We start from the raw sequence: 20,875 nt of genomic DNA, 5'->3' as shown, positions 1-20,875 counted from the left end.
CGACCACGGAGCCTCACACACCTGTCATGTGATTAGGTAGCCTGGCGAAGGGTTTGGGCGGCAGCGCGGGAGGTTGTTTGTGTGGCGTCGGAGGTCTGGAGAGCGTTGACTCGGCGCCGTCGGACAGATACACAGTGGGTTTCTTGGTGGGCGGAGCCTGGCTGGATTTCTGGGCGTGTTCCAGTTGACATGCACTGTCGGTGGACATGTGAAACTCCAGGGAACCTGACGAGGTAAAAAAAAGAATCAGATCAATGAAAGAATGAAACGAGTGTGAGATGTGAGAGGATGAGATAACATCTCTGCTGTTTTACCTGCTCCCTCCATCAGCTCTGTACCTTCACACTCTGAGTGGGCGGAGCTTAGCACCGGCGATCGTCCGTTCTCCATCTTGACTTCCTCCCGTAAGGCTGGGGATGAGCCATCTGCACACGGTAATGATGAAGAGTGTGGATCATAATGCTCTGATCCCTGATCCCCATCCAATCTTTTTACTACTGAGAATCTGCTGATGCAGAGTTCTGATATATCTGAACAGTTTTTAAGTTTTTCAATAATATATGTTTCTTCTGTCCATGTTTGTTGGACATTAATCACGATACAAATCAAATCAATATTTCTGTAAAGCTATGAATAATATCGCCAATATTTTAAGACTATATACGTGATATAAATACGATATATAAATCTGCACACATAAGTACCAACATCTACTGTTTATTATCTGTATAACATGATCTTAAAATACACATATTATTACAATTAATTTCAGATAATACCTGCTTTTTTAATCTTAAAGGATATATATATACTGTACGTGTGTTAGAAATGCCTATAAATGTGGTCATTAGGCTTCATATTACAATAAGTGTTTATTGACGTTTTTAAAACATAATTTTGTCATTTCTATGTATTTTTTATCCTAAATATAATGTTTTGCTGTATTTCACTGTCTTTAAAACCAGGGAAAGTCATCTGAGATGATATTTGGAGATACAATATTGATTTATTGCCAGCTGTTGATTCACTGACCAAAAACACAAGATCTGTGATTCCGAAATATTTGCCTTGTTTATGTCATGAAATAAATCCACCTGTTACTTCAGTGATATTAACAAATCACTCACCTTTCTCATAAACCTCCTTCAGCACTCCTTTCTTGATGAGCTCCTCTCTGCTCTGACGAGTGGACATTTTCCTCTCCAGGACTGACAGACAACAGAGAGACAGACAGAGGACCTGGTCAGTGAGAGCGTGGTGAGTGTGTGTGTCACTGCCTCCATCAGTGTCATCACTCAGTCACCATGTAATGCACACACTTCACCAGCAGGTGTTTCTCTGAGGGAATTTATAGGCAGAAATATGAAAATACAAGAGCAAATCACAGATATCTGAATTAAAAAGGTTGGTTCAACCATTGTTTGGGGAGCTAAAGAACTCTCCTGTGACCCATTTGTGCATCCTGACCCATTGTTTGGGAACCACTGGAACTTACTACCCATTATTATGTTGTTTTTTTTTTAGTGTAAAATCGTTTTAAAATAAAAAAACATATATATTTGAATTCTCAGGGTCATGTAAACGCTTTATTTCACTGTGTCAGACCATGAAGAACCAGAACAACATGCATGAACCTACTGTAGGAACAGAAGCAGATAAATAAATTAATATAATAAAATCACAATGCCGTGACAGCCGGGAGAACAGCATGTGTGTGTGTGTGCGTCTCTCACAGAGAACAGGAAATAGGATGATTGAACCAGCTGAGAAACAGCAGCAGCAGCAGCAGCGCTGGTTTCTTCACTGACAGAGTGAATATTGCCGCTCTGAGCTCGACACAGACACAGAGTTAATTCTCGGGCTGACGATCACCACTTAGCACTAATTTGTTCACCGTGGTGAAAACATAATTATCGACTCTGTTTGTCTTTCTGTAATTAACGGCTTTTAGCCACAACAGCTGAGCTGAGTGTAAACAACAGAAAAGAATAAATACATGAATATATATAATTAATCTGACAATTACAATTACAGCAATTATTATTATTATTCTTCTAAATGAATCTCCGACTGTTTTGATGGTTAATAAGTTTGAGTGAGTTTTCACATTTTTCACTCCTTCATTGTGAATATTCTCTGGTGTCTTTGCTCCAGATCACAAAAATAAAATTGTTACATATTCTATTAACTTTTAACTATTCACAGAATTCTGCTCTTGTATTTGTACATTTATTTAAAAATAACTTGATTTATTTCTTGATGTTGTATTCGGTCATATATCATTTCACTTCTCTGTTAATCTGTTGATTTTTTTTTTTTTTTAACCAATTCATCAGATGAGTAGTTTGGTCCATAAAACGTCAGAAATGTTGAAAAAAGTCCAAAGTGATTCAGTTGCAAAGAAACCCGGAAATATTCACATTTAAGAAGCTGAAAAATCAGACAAACTTGAACGCAAACTGATTAATCACTATTATACTTGATGAATCGATTATTTATTCATTGCTGAATTAATCATCAACTATTTTGATCATCGATTTATTGGTTTGAGTGATATTGAAGGAATTAAAACAAGCTTCTCTGATTTTTCAGCCTCTTAAATGTGAATATTAGAGGAACATCATCGTTTCCAGGTTTTGGGGAAAATGCTGATCATAATTTTTCAAGATTTTCTGAAATTTTCTGGACCAAACAAGAGTTAGTCAAAGGCTGAATCTTCATTCACTTGCATTTTATGTGTAAAATTAACACATTTGCGTGCGTTTTTGGGCGACTTCTTGCTGTAAAAACCACTCTGCTCCACCAGCCTTTTGCAGCCATAATCACACATATCAGCTGGTTGCTGTTCCTGTGGCCTCTGCGTCACCTCAGCACCTCAGAGCTCACTCATTCATCAGTGCAGCAGCAGCAGCAGCAGCAGCAGGGAGATGTTTATCTGCCATGAGAGATGGGCGGCCTCAGGGGAGTCCGGGGGCTGTGAAAGTCAAAGTGTTGTCTTCCCTCACCTGCAGACGTCTGCTTGAACTTCTCACTCTTCTTCTTCCTCCATTTCCAGGGTTTGAACAAACGCCCCAGTGTGGCAAACTTGCTCCGCCGGCGGATGGGAGGCGTGTGCGTGCCGGGAACCAGCGAATCAGAGCGCATCGCAGCCAGCCTCCCCACCTCCTCAGCTGCAAAACAGAATGAGTCAACGTTAAGCTGCAGGTAAACAAACAACACTGACACGTTTGTGTTTTTCAGCTTGTTTTTCACTCATTTATCGACAATTATGGCACGGAGAAACATCTGATTATCTGTAAAGGTTCAAATTTATAAACATATGAATATTTGGTATGTATATTTCAGGTCGCTTTAAAAGATTGAAGAAAAAAAATATTAATATGTAATATAGTTTTTTTTTTTAATCTGACAGCAAAAAAAACAACAATGTATCAAAATCAATGTTTCTGCCAATCATTTACCCATCCTAGGACCTAAAACATTCTTATTACCAAACTCCGCTTGAAATGTTTTTATGGAAATTATTCTAGGTTTTTGTTGTTTTTTAAAAGACTGAATATAAATATATAATATTTTTACAGCGGTTTTTGGGACGGTAACATTTTCTGCTGCTAGGAACAAATTAGTAAGTTTTTTAAACTCTTAAGAGTTAAAGAAAAACAAGCAACCAGGATACAGAGTTAGTCCATCAGCAGCAAATCATTGGATAATCTCTTCATAATTTGGGGAAATACTTATACTACACATCTGGAAACAGCTCAGCAGTCACTGCTTTTCATATGTGAAAACAATGACCTCAGACCTGGGTCACACGGTGGCGTAGTGGCCCATGGTGGGCGTACCCCACCTTTTGCCCTATGTCAGCAGCTCAACCTTCATGTTAAGGATAAAGAGGTGGACAATGAATGGATGAATGACCTCAGACCCTGAGATACTGAGAGCATACCTCAAGATGAAAGTGCTCTGATCTGTGACCCAAATGTCGAAGGAAGGAATATCCAACAGAGAGGAAGCACATCATCAAGTCAGGTGAAGCTTATTTAGTCGACAGTCACAGCGTCAGGCGGAGCCACCAGCAGAGAACACAAGTGAACACGACACGTGTCTGACAAGAGTGGACGACGTCTATTAAAGGAAAATCTCATTTCCATTTCACAACAATATCACCTTCTTTCAAGTGGAACCTTTTGCTCCTCCTCCCCCTCCTCCCCCTCTGTCCATCCAGCGTCTTGTCTCTGAAGTGTAATTCCCTCTGGAGCTGTTTGGAAGCAATCTCGCTGAAGGCTGCTCACATCCGTGCATTTGACAATTACACTTTTTTTCCTTTTCTTTTTTCTCATTAAGCAAAACACCCTCTGAAGCCAGCGGCTATGCTTCATGCCCTGGTTCTAAAATCATGGAAACAAACAATCCATTTGTCGAGAACAAAAACAAAATGATCTTCAGTTCACATTGTGTTTGTTTAGATGTAACAACAGAGAACTGTTGATCTGTGTTTCCCTGGAAACATTTATTTCTCAACTGTCTTGTTTTTTGATCCAAAAATGATCACTTTCAATAATTTCTTTGTCATTATGGAGCAAAGAAACCAGACAATGTTCACAAATCACCCTATGACTGGAAACTAAAGTTTGTAAACCTCATCATTCTCCTGCACCAAAGAAAAATCAATGTTTTAAGCTCACAGAGACAGGGTTAAAATTTCCTAAATATATTTAATATTTCATATGTATATTTCAGACTGGAGTAGCTTTAAAACATTGACTAATTTAAAGTGTCAATATTAAGTGTAAATATTAATATATAATATTTTTACAGCAGTTTTTGGGAAGGTGCCATTTTCTGCCACTAGGAACAAATAAGTATGTTTTTTTAAAGGAACTCTTAAGGGTTATGTAGAGTGGCAAGCATATTCTTTAGAAATCGTAGGTGTAAGCAGGTGTAGATTTTATTATGTGATCCTTTAGTGTTTAGTTTCCCCACTGGAGATCACTGGTAGTTTGCCTGCAACGACCACTTCAATCCAAATTAAAAACAAAAGCTGTGCCTCATCACGCCTGCAGTCCAATTCATGTTTTCGATTTGTTGTTGTTTTTGTGGGGGGTTATTATTTGAGAACAAGCTTTAACTTATTGATGCTGTATTGATCTGCTGAGGAATGAATATCAACCAGGAGAAAAGTCCTTGACAACCGAGACGATCACAGCAGCGACAAGTCAATACTGTGATTAGTTAATTGACTGGAAATGAGTTGGTGTTTCAGAGTTACTATCTTCTGCTTTGGGATGAGATTTTATAGAGCATCACAACAAATAAAACATTTACCACATATTTAACACATCATTTTTTCTTTTACTGATATATGAATCATTGATCTTGGCCAGTATCGTTTTAATCAGCCACAGAAAAACCACCTTTGAACGTAAAACATGTTAAACCATAAAGCAGATGGTCTCAAGCAGCACAACACCAGGTGACACTTAGTTACGTACCCATTAAGTATTAAGTGTATACTAAGTATATTTAGCACTCTGAAGAGAGCAGAGGTTTTCCTGACCCAAATGTAAATTGCGACAATAGTAATATTTCCAACAAAAATCTTTACTGCCATTTTTGTAACATCTAATTTCGTTTTGAACATCGTTAAACCAGACACTTTACAACTGATATTTTTTGATACATTACTCAAAAATGGCATGACTTATTAATGTGTTACTTAATAAAACTTCAGTAAAAAAGCCCAATATATCTCCCGCGAGCCAGAAATCAATAAAAACATATAATATCTGAGGCATGTTTCGTAAATTAATTACAACGCCATTCTAAGCATTTTATGTTGTGACCTATCTTTGGGTCCGACCCAGTCTTTGGGTCGGACTAAAACGTTGGGAAAATTTCTGCTATTTTTTGAGGGGTGTGGGACCCAAAAAAAAATGTCTTCTGGACCTTTTGTGGGTCCCAACCCAGTCTTTGAGAATCACCACTGTACACAGTAAATACAGTGAGTATAGATTTGAAGACCTCCTACTCCTGGTTCCCTTTAAGACAGGGAGCGGTCACTCATACCGGCAGATGACCATCAACATTTCAAACATCCCTCTAACCTCCCCGTGCCCTCAGTCACTCCCTCACCGTCCAGCGGCTCCGATCCCCGGCAGTTGCTGCAGATGTGTTTGATCTCTTTGCTGATCTGGCAGTGGATCGTGAACGGCGTGTTGTTGTTGTTGTTGACGGCGGGCGGACATCGCTGCTCCTCCCGCTGCTCAGCGGAGCTATTGCGGGACTTAGACCTAGTCCCGGTCAGGCAGAAACCTCTCCTCCTTCCCCTCCTCTCCGTCTTCGGCGAACGCTCCTCGGACGCGGGCACCGTTAAAGCTGGCCGGTCGGTGGCGGCGGACCCGGAGGAAAACCCGGGCCGTGAACACATCACGTCTCCTCTAATGCCCGCCATGTTGGGGCTGTTTCTGGCGGACTGAGCCTGGACCCTCTCACCCTCTGCCCCGGAGCAAGGAGGAGGTTTTCAAACGGTTCACAGTGTCCTCACGAGACGACGGACTTCCGGTCACACCGCTTACAAAATAAAAGCATCTTTGAACGCGGGAGTTTATATTGATACATTGGGTACCAATAAAAAAATATATTGACTAATTGAGGGCAGCTGTATGCGTAGACCTTTCATTGGGTGGTCTACTACATTTGCTAAACATTAAAAGCTTGATTTTATTTTAATTTTTGTACATATTTTCTATATTTTTTTGGGATTTGGTTTATTGAAAGTAAAACTTTCTAAATCTTATCAAGTTAGCTTTTTTGAAACAGTTTGAAATAAATAAAAATAAAATGAGTATAATATGGACTACATGCAACCAAAAATGTTCTACAAAGGTTCCCTGAAGGTTGTTATTGGAACTGAAAGTGGAATGTGCAACCAAAAAATACATTTAGGAGAACCTAGGGCAAACCTTCAGGGAACGTTCCCACAATTTAAAGGTATAAAATAGTATACAATAAACAGATAACACATAATAACAATAATAAGAATAGTAACAAAGTAATAATAGTAGTTGAAACCTGTATATTGTAATGATATACCTATAACATGTCACTAAACCACTGCACAAGCTCACTTTCTTTCTTTCTATTTCTTTTTTTCAAAATAACACAATTTTCTTTTATAGATACATTTTATTCCTCTGGATAAAGAAAGTCTTTAAAACATCAATAATACAATACACACAAACACAGCATGGGGGGTGGAGAAGACCAGTACCCTGTGTGCGAAGGATATCATGGTCGCAATGGTCTCAAGTTCACCCCTGGCTGATTGTACTCAATTCCATTGTAAGTCGCTTTGGATAAAAGCGTCTGCTAAATTACATGTAATGTCAAAAAAAACTTATTTTAGAACTTTTTTTTAATTATTGTTACTGCACTTATTTTGAAGGGGTATTCCAACTTCCGGTCACACTCTTTTGTACATCTACAGTAATTTAATAAACCTTATTTTCGGCACAGATTGAGCCATTCAGAGTGAAGCACCGGGAGCTTTTATTACATTTATGGGTTTAAATTAACGTCTGTATTTATCTGAGTTTGTCTCTCTTTTTCTAATTATTTGTACTACTCTTCCTGTTGGGTATAAATAATAGAGCCAATCTGGAATCTTAAAATCTATCCTGAACGCCATCTATCCAGTTTGGGGTTTCAATCCTGGAAGCCAGAGGAGCAAAGCCAAGCACTTACCTTAACCCCCATCCCCTGCACCATCTCCTTCTGTCACACCACTGTTCCTATCCAGTGGATTTCTTTCTGTAGCTTATTCCTCTTTTGTAAGTCGCTTTGGATAAAAGCGTCTGCTAAATGCTTAAATGTAAATGTGCTCGACTTTCATGGAAATCCTCTGCAAGTTGAGACATCTGATCAAGAAGCAGCAGCGCAAACAGGAAAAAGAAGATTTAAAGAAAAAAAATAGACCAAGAAATGGCAACAGCACCTCAGTTGTGTTCTGCTGGGGAGGAAAATGAAGGGTCATATAAACTGTAGTTGCATGTCCCTGCCTGCAGGCGGGGCTCCCTCACAAGTGATGTGGGTGAAATGAACTCATCATCATCATCGTCATACAGTGACAGACTGAAGCTGTAGACTGGTGAGGAGGAGTCGTCTGTCATCACAACACCAAAGCTACGTAAATTGGTGTTCATGCTGTCGTCTGTGCTACTTCTTCATTTCCATTCTCCTTGCGTATATAATAATATATATATATATATAATACAGGTGCTGATGTTTGGCTCAAAAGCACAAGCTGCTTTTTAAATCACTGCACATGATGACTCATGGAGCCTTTTCAAATTCAAAGTGAAAGGCTGAGTGTGGCAAGATAAAAGGGGTGAAGAGTTTCAGCGGACAGTCTTTTGTCTGGACTCAGCTCTCCGTGCTTTAATAAATGAGTCAGACCTTTGGTTACCAATGAAGATGCCCTCTAAAAACTGTGAGGATTTTCTGATCCACAATGGAGAGGAATGATTTAATCGCAGTTTAATCGAAAAATGAGGACCGAACAGGAAGGTCTGTCTTTGCTCCTGAAGTATCACACAAGTTTCATTCCGTCACACTCTAAACTCCGCAGATTCTCCAGATCATGTCAGATGAGAGGCTGTATGTGCGAAAACCAAAGTACAAAAATGGTTCCCATTTGTCCTTGAAATCTTTAAAAGTTTGTGAATTTAAAAAAAAATAAAAGGCCCTTGAAAGGAAATCGCCTTGAATAGAGATGGGTCATGGAAAGTGCTTGAATTTTGCTCAAGAAGTGAAGTTGATATTTTAGGTAGATTTTCCCTTGTTTGTTACGACACCACCTACTGTTTCATGCCCTGCGTTGCTTGATGTACGTAGACGAGGCCTACACATCACTTGTGCTGTTGTGTCCACTGTCTCTCTCTTCACCGTTGACGTGAGATTCCGTGCAGAACAATGAGCGAGTAAAGTTAAGCAAAGAGAGAGCAAATGACAATGTGATGTCTGGGAAACGAACATTCCAAGATCTCTATCTCACCAAAGACAAATTACAGACCGACTTTGACCCAAGATCCCGGGGACAATCACTTGTCCAGATGCAGAGCTGATGCAAATCAATAAAAGTGGACGCCATCATGGACGAAGCAGCTCTTGCATGAATTTGAATTTGAGGGGAATTGGTTCTGTAAAAGTCCTTGAAAAGTCCTCATATTTAATGGCAACCAAGATGTGGCCACCCCTGAAAAAGGTTGCTCTGGAGGTAGTCTTGACAGACCCATTCATTTAATCTCAGGATAATGTGCAATAGCACTCCAGTAGCTGATGTCACAACAACGTTTTGGAAGGAACAGACATGTACAGTTTTCCTCTCTTTGTTCTGCTGCATTCATTAAAAATGTGAAGATGGTGGAAAGCTGGCGAGTCACGGGGTGACAAAACAGTTGGATACAAGCAAAGAAGAGACCAAAGAACGGGCGGATTCTTGCAATAAAATGTGCTCAACGTGAGCAAATAGAAGATGAAGCGACAGAAGTCAATTTTAACTAGATTCCTGACTGTTCTACGGCGTAGGACGAGGAAGTGTTCATCGGAAAGATGAAGATGTCGTGATACTGCAGGTCTGGAATAATGTCCACTCCATCTCCCGCAGGCATTGCAAGGTCAGGTTAACTCTGACGGCTTCAAACCTGCACTGGCCGCGTTCATTTTGGCAGAATCTTTTCCTGCCAACATGGCGGAGGAAACGTGGTGCAAACAAACCAAGTCATGTGACGCCCAGTGATCTACTGAGCTAAGTCATGTCAGAACACTGTAGGACACACCATCGGGAGTTCAAAGACGGTACGAGCCCTTCACCTGGATCCTACACAGATTGTCCTGCTATTGTGAATTTGCCGCTTTCTTCATGTGCGAACGTCAAACCCCGGAGAAAGCTCCGGACATTACCAGGAGTTAATGTTAGAAAATGTTTGCTCGACAAAGCTTAATGACTCGTGCGATGCTCTGGCAAAACACTTAACTCATCTCTGTGTAAAAATCACACTTTTCACTGTATCATCCTAATCGATATTGTCAGCGTCCTTATTTTCATCCATAAATGTGCTTCTCTTTCTTTTGTATTGATCTGAATTAGATTGAGTTGTCGATGTAACGAGGAGGAAAATGGGAGCACAAGCTAAAGGAGCAACAGGGAGATATTTTCAGGTCTGAGAGGAGAAGATAAAACATCTTTATATGGAAACAGTGACTACAAATCAGATCGACACAAAAAAAACTGCGTCCAGGTGCACGTCATGAGAAGGAAAGTGTTATTTTCAGCCGAAACACAGCTAATAGTGTCACGACATGGAGTTTAAATCTGGCTTTAAGAGACAGATGAAGGATGCAGGCGTGATTTATTATTCAGTGCTGCACCTACAGCAAGTATTCAGATATTTTATCCTCTTATATCTTATATCCTCTTGTATTCCAGATGAAAAAGTCTTGGGGAGAACCACAAGAATCTTCATTAGTTTTGGGGCAGACATTCTTGGCTTATTGAGGATGAATCCCAATAACTCTGGTGGACCTCAAACTTTCTTTATCCAGCACAGGATAATAAGGCTTTTACAATTTTGCCTTTTTTTAAACCGCCAAGGTTTCAACACTTTGTTCCTGGTGTTTTTTAAACTGGCACCTGGAAATTGTACATTTTAATTCCCTGGATCCAGAAGACTTCCTGTATCTGTATAGACCTTTTGTTTTGAATTGGCCTGAAACTGTGGATGTGGATCAGATCCAGATGAAAACTTAAGGTCTATTTACACTCAATTTATGTCCCAAACTTTATCACCAGAGTCTTTTGCATTGGTATGGACGTTTATGCAATACTTCCTGTAGAGGGCAGTGGCGAGTACCAAGTTGCAGGCATCAACAAACATGGTTCATTTATTGTGCTTGATCTGAAATGGACTGAAACGCAAGCAGAGTTTGTGACGGTAGAATGTAAGAAAGTTAATGGCACCAATTACTCGTTGGCGTTGCCGATGAGGGAGCTCGACAATGAGCAGCATTTTTAATATTTCTGTATGTCTGCCATGACTTTTGACAACTCGCTTCCCTGGATAACCCTCGAAACAAACAAGCCGCGTCCCACAGCGCGCCAGTGAGTCAGCCGAGCACCTGGCACGTATAGACTATTCTTGTAGTTTTTCTGACTGATTGGACTGTTGACTCCATACTGCCCCCATCGTTTGTGAGGGTATTGCTCCGTTGAGCATTCTTTTCTTTTGCGTATCGTGGATTTGGTCCTGGAAAGTCATTGAAAATGCCTTGAATTTGATGGCCACCAAGATGTGGCAGCCCTGAAAAAGCTTGCTTCATATCATCGCTTGTGTAGGTTCTTACCTAAGTTTAACGGGAACGTTCTTGGGTGATCACCAACCCATCAGATTAATCTGTAGACAGGAAGATGTCGCCCTGACCTGGCAGCTCAGAACAACTGTGGATTTGGTTTTGACTCAGACAGAAACACCGGTGCCGGGCTCAGTGAGGCACAAAGGCCGAGCAGGTCACAGCTCAATGTGCTGCTGATGGCGATTGACTTTGTGCCGCAGCGTGTCTGTCAGCCGGAGCGCTCTGGTACCGCCCCCGCTCCTGTGCACTCAAACAGACGGACCCGCACGGGTGAATTCACACACACACACACACACACACACACACACATCTACAGCCATCCCACCGAGAGCACAGGTGTCCTCGTCACAGCCAAGGTGGCAGCGTATCATCAGCTGTCCGATTATTTTGTGAGATCTTTACACCTGTCTAGAGCAGAGGTCTCAGACTCAAACGACCTTGGTAGAGCTTCAACTCTGGTCAGGACGAGGCCAGTCGAGTGGAAGAAAAGTCCCAAAACAATCTGTTTAGATTAAAGTTATATCATAATATTCCATTGTGATACAGCAATAATGGCATTTGTAATGATATTTCATGGAATATTCAAAATAAAAGACTTTGTTTTGATATAGAATGATTAAAAAAACAAATATTATTCTATAAATACAAAAAACAGACATTTATGTGGCGAGCCGTCCATGAGTTTGAGACCTCTGCCGTACAGGATGGTTCACGACGGTAGCAGTCTTAGCATGTGCAGCTCATAAACTCTGCCACATCAGCAGAATCTGGCAGATCTTCTTATCTCTGTGATGGAGATGCACATGAATGCCTCGACTGTGAGAACAGGAACACACAAGTGTTCAAGCATTGGAAATTAAAGATAAAGTTGAAAGTAAAGTTTTTAACTTCACACTCTGAAGCCTCACAATGACTGAGTGATGTGATATGATCTGCCAGATGAAATTTTCAGCCCCACGTCATCAGTGACCTGTATCTTAAGAGTCTGTCAACACGTTATACTTCGATCTACTCAGATCCCCTGCACTTCTTCTTCTTCTTCTCTTCTCGATCCTCGTCATAAATATCATTACTTGGATGTTACTTGCTTGTGGGGATAAAGAAACGCTCGATCCAGGTTGCGGTTGACACAGAGAGCCCGCTTGGAGACGGAGAAGCGTGAACCGTCCACATGGTGCCAGCCAAATCCCAAATTTGAGGCTTCAAAATGTGAGCTCAGATTTGTTTAGGGTGACATTGAAACCGTTTGCCATTGGAGAACGACTCTCTGTGGCACCTGACACCAACTCTTCTCGGCTTTTACCTGCAACTCGTAGTGAAACTGAATCTATGCTGACCTTGCAGTCGATGCACTCTCAAAACCCATCTTGTGTACGAGTACAACGTCATTGTTGTGCGTTGTTATTGTGTGAGCTGCACAATAAAACGGTCTTTTATCTCCATCTTTCTTCTTGTGAAGCCTTTTGTCGCTCCGGGATTGAAAAGTGCCACAAAAACCTGCCTCAAAGTGAAAATAATTACGATGACTTAAACAGGTTATTGATCAGGGAGAACCGGGGTCACGAGGGTCAGTCGCTGCATTAACAGCCAAATGAAAATGATCAATATGAGCACTCTTGCTAACTCCCCCACACTGACTCTGGCCCACATTAACAGGTCAAACTTGCTTTTAAAACCATGCCTTTAAGCTAAATTCTGCTAACTTTAACTAATGGGTGCATTTCCACCGGCTCCACTCGCCACGCCATGCTTTAAGTAGTCGTTTCCACTAGCATAGTACCTGGTACCAGGTACTGTTTTTAGTACCTGCTCCGGTGAGGTTCCAAAAGCGTGCTGAGTAGGTAACTATGCGATGATTGGTCAGACTGTCGGCCGCTGACTGGCCAGAGTGGAGTTAGGAAGAGACATCCCACACACACATCAAGCCAAACAGCGCCAAACTGTAGATGAGTTAAAACTACTTAACAATCCTAAAAACGTGGGTTAATCTCCAACAACTACAGAAGTCTGGTGTAAAGTCACTAGTCACTCGTGTGTGTGTGTGTGTCGCGTATAAAACAAAGTCACGCAGTATCACTCAGCCGTGCAGTGATGACTCCGCCCACATTAAGTAACCTAATCGTGCCACTGCCACTGGAAAAGGTTAGAGAGGACAAAACAAATCACTACTGCTTAGCACTCACATACAAGTTTCTCTCATCAACATTTATTTATTTAAATATTATCTTGTTTCGCGAGGCTGAATCATTACCACTGTTTTGTGTTTTCAGCGCTGAGAGTGCAGGAGGCGACGTTTGTCTATTTCTCTGTAATCAGTACAACTTGAAAACAGCCTGTGGTTGACCTCCGCGCACACGCATTGCAAAAACTTAAACTACCATATTTTTTAGTAAGAGGGTTCACTCAGGCTGGGTTTGCTTTGCTCTGATAGTTTGTTCATTATCTTTTCATCTGTTTGGGATATATTCAGAAATATAATTAAATTGAAATCAGAGAGTCTGTTACGCTGGACGACCCTCAGATGTCACGATGCTCTTTCTATCAAAGCTACATTGTAGCTAAGTGTAATGTCAAGGCTTGGGTTTAGATGACCAGAGGTGGCAAACTGCCGGCCCACGGGCCACATGCAGCCCCATCATTTACATGCGGCCCGCCAAGTTTCTTTACACAGCAATTTAGACAAATACAGAGGTAAAGTGAAGTATGCATCGATTTTATTTTATCGATTCCTGGTGACTGAAGACTCAGTAAAAAAATAGTAAAGCGCTTGAAAACTATAAAAAGACAACATATCCTCCCTTTTCAGTTGGGTAATAGTTATTAATGAAGACAGTCGTGATCATTAGCATCTTTATAATTTATCTCTTCTGTCTCCAAAGCCAAAAACTCTTGACTATCCATTAACCCACAGATTGTCCGGCCGTCTGTCTCCATGAGACAAAAAAAATATTAATCATCCATGAGGCCTTTGATGCTGCTGCTGCTGCTAATTTGGTCCTTGAGCTGACACTGTCGTCCTTACAGAGACGTAATATGGAAAATGAAAGTGTCAGTGAGGGTGGACACCTGCGGTGCAGAGTTTATAACTCGCCCCTGCTATTAAACCTCAGTCACACCTGCTCTTTTTAAACGTCCACGATGCAACATCTGCATCACCAGATATCAGGAAATGTGGATATAATTGTATATTTCAAACTCTTTCTGCTTATCGGGGTTTGGCAGGAGCTCATGAGTTCAGGATGGGATTTACGTGTTCCATTTGAACTTAAAAAAATATTGCTATTGCCAATAACAATATTTTTTTTATAATTATGAATATTTTCTGGTTCCATATAAAAATGAACACTGAGTCATTTTTGGGTTGTGCACACAACAACTAATCAATTGAGAAACTAATTGAGAGATGTATTGTTTATAATCAGTCTGTATGTGACCAGACTTTAGATATGTGACTAGACTTTGGTAGAAGTTCTTCAGTAAAAGTCTTAAGGTTTATGACATTTACTGTACTTAAGAATCAAAAGTATTTGTTTGATACACTTGAAAGTCTTTCACCATAAACCACTTAACACTTTAACACCTAAGCCTCAAAATGTCCGTCTGGACTATTTTAACCATAAAAGCAGAAAATTGCCTTTTTCCACAATAACTTTCAATATCTGCATTTTACTGCTCGTTAAATTAGTGTTAATTAATAGAAATTAAAGAAAAACAGAAAGTTTTATTTAGAAAAACACTGTAGTACATGAACACCAGATACTTATGTACATGTGTTTCTCTAACTCTCTCCTCTCTGGTGACAAAGATGCTGATTCGCCGGCTTCCTGAAATTACCGTAATAACCACACATAAGCTTTGCAATTTTAGCACAAACCTTCACGTAACCACGGTAATGCAAAGATACGCTCGGTGTTAAAGGGTTAAATATACGGATAATTAAGGATACGCATCAACCTTTGTTGTTTGACTGAAACCTGCACTCAAGCCTCCTTGATCGTCATTAAAAAAATATTTAAATGTGCAAACAGTTTTTGTTGGTAATTGCACTGACGACTCGTGCCATTTTAGCCTTTAATCGCACTGGTTTGTAGCTCATTAGCTTCACAGTAGGAGCTTCCTGCTTCACCCCGCCACTTCCTGTAGCTTCCTCTGGTTTTCCTCCAGTGGATAAATCATAAGAAAAGTTGACAGAAGGTTGTGAGGACACATTCTGGCTGGTTCTCACAACTTAAAAGGATGTTTGAGGTTTAGGATAAGGTATTTATTTTTTTATTATTTGTTTCTACCTTTTCCGATGTAAACACTGACCTTGTCCTCATGGACAAAAAAAATCAAAAAGTGCATTAAAAAATAATAATAGAAGAACTAGCAATAAAATGATTTTGGTCGTACCTGTCCTTCGTACACCTCAGAGTGCGTAAAAAAAGTGCACAGTATTATCTGTAACTATTTTAAATAAACTCGTTTGTCATCTCAAAGTACATACAATCAGAAAGGTGCACAATATTAGCATTTGTTTCTCTTTGTTTGTGTCGTATACGACCCACAAACATCTCAACGTGCCTTTAACAGCTGCTCTCCAGGTAATTCATGAAAATGTTATTAATATTATTATTTATTTCGAGGCCGTGCATCATTTTACCGTGTTTTTTCCCCAGGTCATGTCTGGGGCTCCGTAGTAAGGAAATGTATTGTGTCATCATTAAGTGATGTGTCCTCACTAAGGTAGGTGTGTGTGTGTGTGTGTGTTCCTGTAAAGGTGTGAGACTTGGCCAAGTGCAGGAACATGACTCACTCTCTCTCTCTCTCTCTCCTCTCTCTGTCTCCCGTGTGTCTGCAGCTCATTGGCTTTGATCGCTGGCCTTCACTCTTTACTTTGGCTCAACAGCAGTGGTGCTGTTGTGTTATGGATTGCGCGTTGTTGTGTAGTTTGTCTTTGCCCTGAGGACAAAGTGCGACAGCGTCTTTCCCTCATATTGTTCATGTTAAATTATGTGGAAGTGGAAGTAACTGCGACTCTGTGCTGATCAAGGCCTGGCTAACATGAGCAGACAACAGATACCATATTCTTTCGTCTTCATGGTTCCATAAAAGAAAAGCCTCCACCTCTTCTCACTCTTCCTTCCTTCCAGGTCTGTATCAGTGCTCCCTCTGTTTGACAGAGAGAGCATGGTGGTGATGCCTGCATCGCTGCTCTTTGTGGAGCAGGAAGACTAAGCTCTCGCCAGCTAAGCTGACCTGGATTTCCGGTTGCTGGAGCAGAGAGCTGTGCTTGCCCGGGATCTGGACGGACTTGAGACGATTCAGCGGAGACGAGACGCCAAAAAAACAAAGGCGAGTCTGGGAAGAATCTGGCTGTGAATGTGCATATAAATAGACGAGCAATGTCACAGAAATATCCCCGGGCACAGTCTGCAGTCTTTGTGTGTTACTGTAGAAACGATGATGAGTGCAGAAGATAACCACGGTGGTGACAACGGTGCAGTTTGTTGTTTTTCACCTGATGTTGAAACTCAAGCTGCGTTCCATTTGTAGTCGGAACTCGGTATTTCTGAGGTCACAGAAACTCAGCTTTCCTGTAGCTGTCCTTAAACTTTGGAACGAGTGACCCATGGAAATTAAATCTGCCTCCACTATTGAACATTTTAAATCTGCTTTTAAAGACCCACCTCTTCTACTTGGCCTTCACTTCAGGATAAAAATAGTCCACCGGGACACTTCTATGTCGTTTTTACCACTTCACTATTCTTTTATGAATAGTAAAGTGGTCGAACACAAGAATCAAAGCCAACAATGTCCAACTGTAGATCGAAGTTAAAAAACATGTGTTCATCTCCAACATTTAGCAAAGCGAATGTGTGAAATGTCAGGAGTCTGGTGGATTTAGAGACAGCACTGCTGAAAGCCCATTCTGACCTTTAAATAAATAAGACCTCCACAAAACATGTCCGACCTTCCTGCTGTGTAAGTACTGATCTGCCTCTGACTTTAAAGAGTTAATATAATGGCGAAATATGCTTACATACGTGTCCTCCCGTCTCACAACACACAGTATATCTAACGTTTTTTTAAATAACACCTCAAGAGTAAATTTAATCTGTTAAATGTGTTATAAATTAGGAAATACAAACACTGCTGCGTCACATTTGTTTTAATGTGGTTTATGAACACAGTGAAGCAGCCTGGCAGCGTTTAAACGACACTAAAAGAGTCAGTTTAACTCTTAACATTTTACTTTTAGTGCTTATGTTTAAACTTAATCAGTTACATTTAACACAAATCCTGACTGTGTCCGGTTCTAATCAGAACTGGTATTAAATGGAGACTTTTAGTGTGATTTAAAAATGTGAATTTGACTATTTTGAGTTGTGAAGTCAATGTGTGCTCTCTTGAATAGCAAACCCGTGGCTTTAAACAGAGTTTCTACTTAGTACATCTATTTATGAAATGTTTACAGTGTAGTTTCAATAGAAAGCCATTTAAATTCCCCCTGTTTGACTTGAAATTGCCAGACAACAACAATTTTAGTATAAATGGAACCACAGCTGTGTCTGAGTGCATGCCAGACACCGATGGAACATAAAAAAGATCTAATCTAATGGAGGGTCAAGAGGTTAATAAATTGTACCACATTGATTTACTCCATTCTCTACATATTTGGCTTAAATGTACTCACTTCTGAATCAAAATGAATCAGACGGAGGTTAAGAATCTGTGCAGTGACATCAAAAACGCCTCGGTGATAAACTCATGTACACAAGACCTCACACACACACACACACAATCTAAATGAGTGGGGATAGCCTTGGTTATTTATCACATACGAATGTTGACGTAGCAGCAGCTAAACACACAAACATGACAGCAGTGAGAAACAGGGATTCTTCACGCTTCAAATGAAGAAAGGGTGAAAAATGAAGCCGCCCTCTGCTGATAACGCTGCCAGGGCCCGCCGGATTCTCTGTGATGCCACCACCACCACCAGCACTGCCTGCTCTCGTCTGTTTCCAGCTCATAGCCAGGAGCAAAGAATCATCCGCCTCATTTCCCTCCTCCAGATTCAAGCCATGGCCTGGTCTGGAAGAAACAGTTTCTGCTGCGACTCAGCACATCCTCTAAACGCTGCCAATCTGACTGTGAGCAGAGAGGAGGTGCAGCTTTTTAATGGGAAACAAAATGGAGAGGAAGAAGTCCTAAAGGTCAAAGCAAGCAAAGGAGGAAGAACGTGAGTAACTCCTGATCTCATTAAGATCAGTGTAAAGCCAGCTTTTTCTTTGCCCTTCCTCCCCCTCTCTGTATGAATTTCTTAGTTTGGCTTGAGGCTTCACAATAAAAGCACATCTATACATGTTCATGTATACGTTTGGCCTACAGTAAATTCAAGGTTTAATTATTTGGTTTTAATGTGATCAGGGACTGCGGCACAAAGCAGAACAATTACAACACTGGGGGAATTTAGGCTTTTTATAGTGAAGCCTGCACGACCAAGCTACACACACACACACAAAACCAGGGAGCCCCCTGTGGGTCTAGTTTGGTCAGTAGGAGGTCGTTCATTTGAAAGAAAACTTAGAAAAAGACATCAAAATCAAAATAAGGTTCATGATGATATTTCAAAATAAAAGTGTTTGTGTTGATATGGAAGTTGACAATATTAATGTATTTATGATGCAAAAGGAATTCACTAATACAACAACTTAACATTAACCCTAATCTTGACCATCACCACAATTCCAAGTTCAGCCCTAAACCTTAGCACTTCCTCAGACGTGAGCATCTGCCTCGTCAGGACCAGGTTTTTGGTCCCAATGAGGACGAGGTCAGTGTTTATGCCAGAAAAAAAAGTTCTTAAGAGGAAACAAATACAAGCACACACACACACACACACAGAAACATCAGGTTGTTCTGTGAGAGTGGAAATGCAGAATATATGGCTTGTGTGTGTGTGTGTGTGTGTGTGTGTGTGAAACCTGGTATTTCTTTATGTTGTGAGGACCTAAATCTGTTTACACTGTCATTTTATGGGGACCTGTGTTCCTTATGGGGACAAACATCAAGCCCCCCTATAGTGTAAATGACTACATTTAATTGGTGAAGATATGGGGGGGTCATCAGGTTGTCATCAGAGGAGAAATGCTGAGCGATTCCTCCAGGCCGTGTTCACCAGTTCTGCTCGGTGACATTTTCAGCACCGAGAGGCAGTGGACAGCTCCGCACTTACATGAGCCTCCCTTTGTGTGTGTGTGTGTGTGTGTGTGTGCGTGTGTGTGAGAGTGTCAATGTAATGTCCTCTGAAGTCATTGAAGTCATGGAGACCATACTGTGTGTGTGTGTGTGTGTGTGTGTGTGTGTGTGTGTGTGTGTGTGTGTGTGTGTGTGTGTGTGTGTGCTATGATGCTACCATAAAAAAACAAACAATAACCCCCAACATTAAAAGAGCATGTCTCGATCCCGAGCATCCATCATTCATCCATCCATCTATCCATCCATCCATCCATCCATCCAGTCTTCTTCTTAATCACAGCTGCATTTCAAATGACCAAGTTTGTCTGCGACCGACGACCGAGGCGGAGTCTGGTTGAAGCAACAGCAACCGACTCTACTCATGATGATGAAGATGCAGATGATGATGATGGTGTATGTCACGTGGACATGTGGAATAAAAACCGGCCTGCATGTGTGAGGAGCTCGCGCTCTCAGGGCACCACAGCCGCACAACGAAAATCCACAGTCATGATGGTGATGATGATGATGAGGAAGGAGAAACTGTCAGTGGACACATCCACTGAGGACGATTGTGTGCGTGTGCATGTCTGTCCTCCCTACCTGTCTCCAGGTGCAGAGAGATCCTCGCCTCGGTGATGTAAGGCGTGTCACTCTTGGACCGGACTCTGCGGATCGGTCTGCGGTCATCGACCTCCTCCTCCTCCGGCACTGCCGCCGCCGCCATATTCGGCCAGCCGGGCAGCAGCGTCCACAGGCGGGGACGGAGAGAGAGAGACAGAGACACTCGGAGCAGCCGCAGCAGCAGCAGCAGGAGCCGCTCGTGCAGACGGTGTGGGAGGTGGAGGAGAGGGGGGAGGGTGTGTGTGTGAGACAGTGTCTGTGTGTGTGTGTGTGTGTGTGTGTAGCACTAGGGGGCGCTATTGTGGTAGTGATGAAGGGTCTACATATTCTCCTGTTTTTTCCCATCTTTATGTACAAAGTTATTAATATTTTTTAATATTATACATGTGTACATATGTGCATATGTAGCTTGATTATGTATTATTGTGTAGTTTTTTATATACTTCACTTTTTTTATTTTATTTACTTTTATTTCTATCTTTATTTCAATTTAGATAAAAATAAAGCAATCCTGAATCTTATACACAATCAATTCATGAACAGATCAATAGGTTTACAATCAAGAGAAGTTGATTGATTCAATAATATAATAATATAAACGTTTTTGGGACCTTGAAAT

The 20,875-nt window shown here is 41.1% G+C and overlaps 1 protein-coding gene and 1 long non-coding RNA gene across 4 annotated transcripts in view; one reads left to right on the top strand and one right to left on the bottom strand.

The window, feature by feature from the left end:
• Positions 1-20,444, bottom strand: part of phactr1 (phosphatase and actin regulator 1) — a 29,434-nt gene extending 8,990 nt beyond the window's left edge. Inside the window, exons 1-5 of one of the 2 annotated variants that reach the window (XM_044043682.1) lie at positions 20,236-20,444; positions 3,006-3,170; positions 1,128-1,208; positions 315-425; positions 22-225 (exon numbers count right to left, since the gene is read on the bottom strand). In XM_044043682.1, the coding sequence (XP_043899617.1) occupies positions 22-225; positions 315-425; positions 1,128-1,208; positions 3,006-3,170; positions 20,236-20,359 (685 nt within the window). In that variant the 5' untranslated portion in view covers positions 20,360-20,444. Of the gene's footprint in view, positions 1-21; positions 226-314; positions 426-1,127; positions 1,209-3,005; positions 3,171-6,132; positions 6,534-20,235 lie in introns of those variants that run through there. The other variant, XM_044043681.1, reaches the window with a different exon arrangement.
• Positions 168-17,225, top strand: LOC122780609. Of its 2 annotated transcripts, none has more exons than XR_006361715.1 (5): positions 168-233; positions 331-434; positions 1,150-1,242; positions 3,056-3,204; positions 16,542-17,225. It is a non-coding gene; the product is annotated as an uncharacterized LOC122780609 (long non-coding RNA). The 2 variants fall into 2 exon arrangements; XR_006361716.1 differs by having other exon boundaries at positions 1,150-1,257.
• Positions 20,445-20,875: the final 431 nt, after the last annotated feature.

Source organism: Solea senegalensis, linkage group LG14 (genome assembly GCF_019176455.1).
Source record: "Solea senegalensis isolate Sse05_10M linkage group LG14, IFAPA_SoseM_1, whole genome shotgun sequence".
In the NCBI taxonomy this organism is placed as follows: domain Eukaryota; kingdom Metazoa; phylum Chordata; class Actinopteri; order Pleuronectiformes; family Soleidae; genus Solea; species Solea senegalensis.
This window is presented reverse-complemented; position numbering and strand designations above follow the sequence as displayed.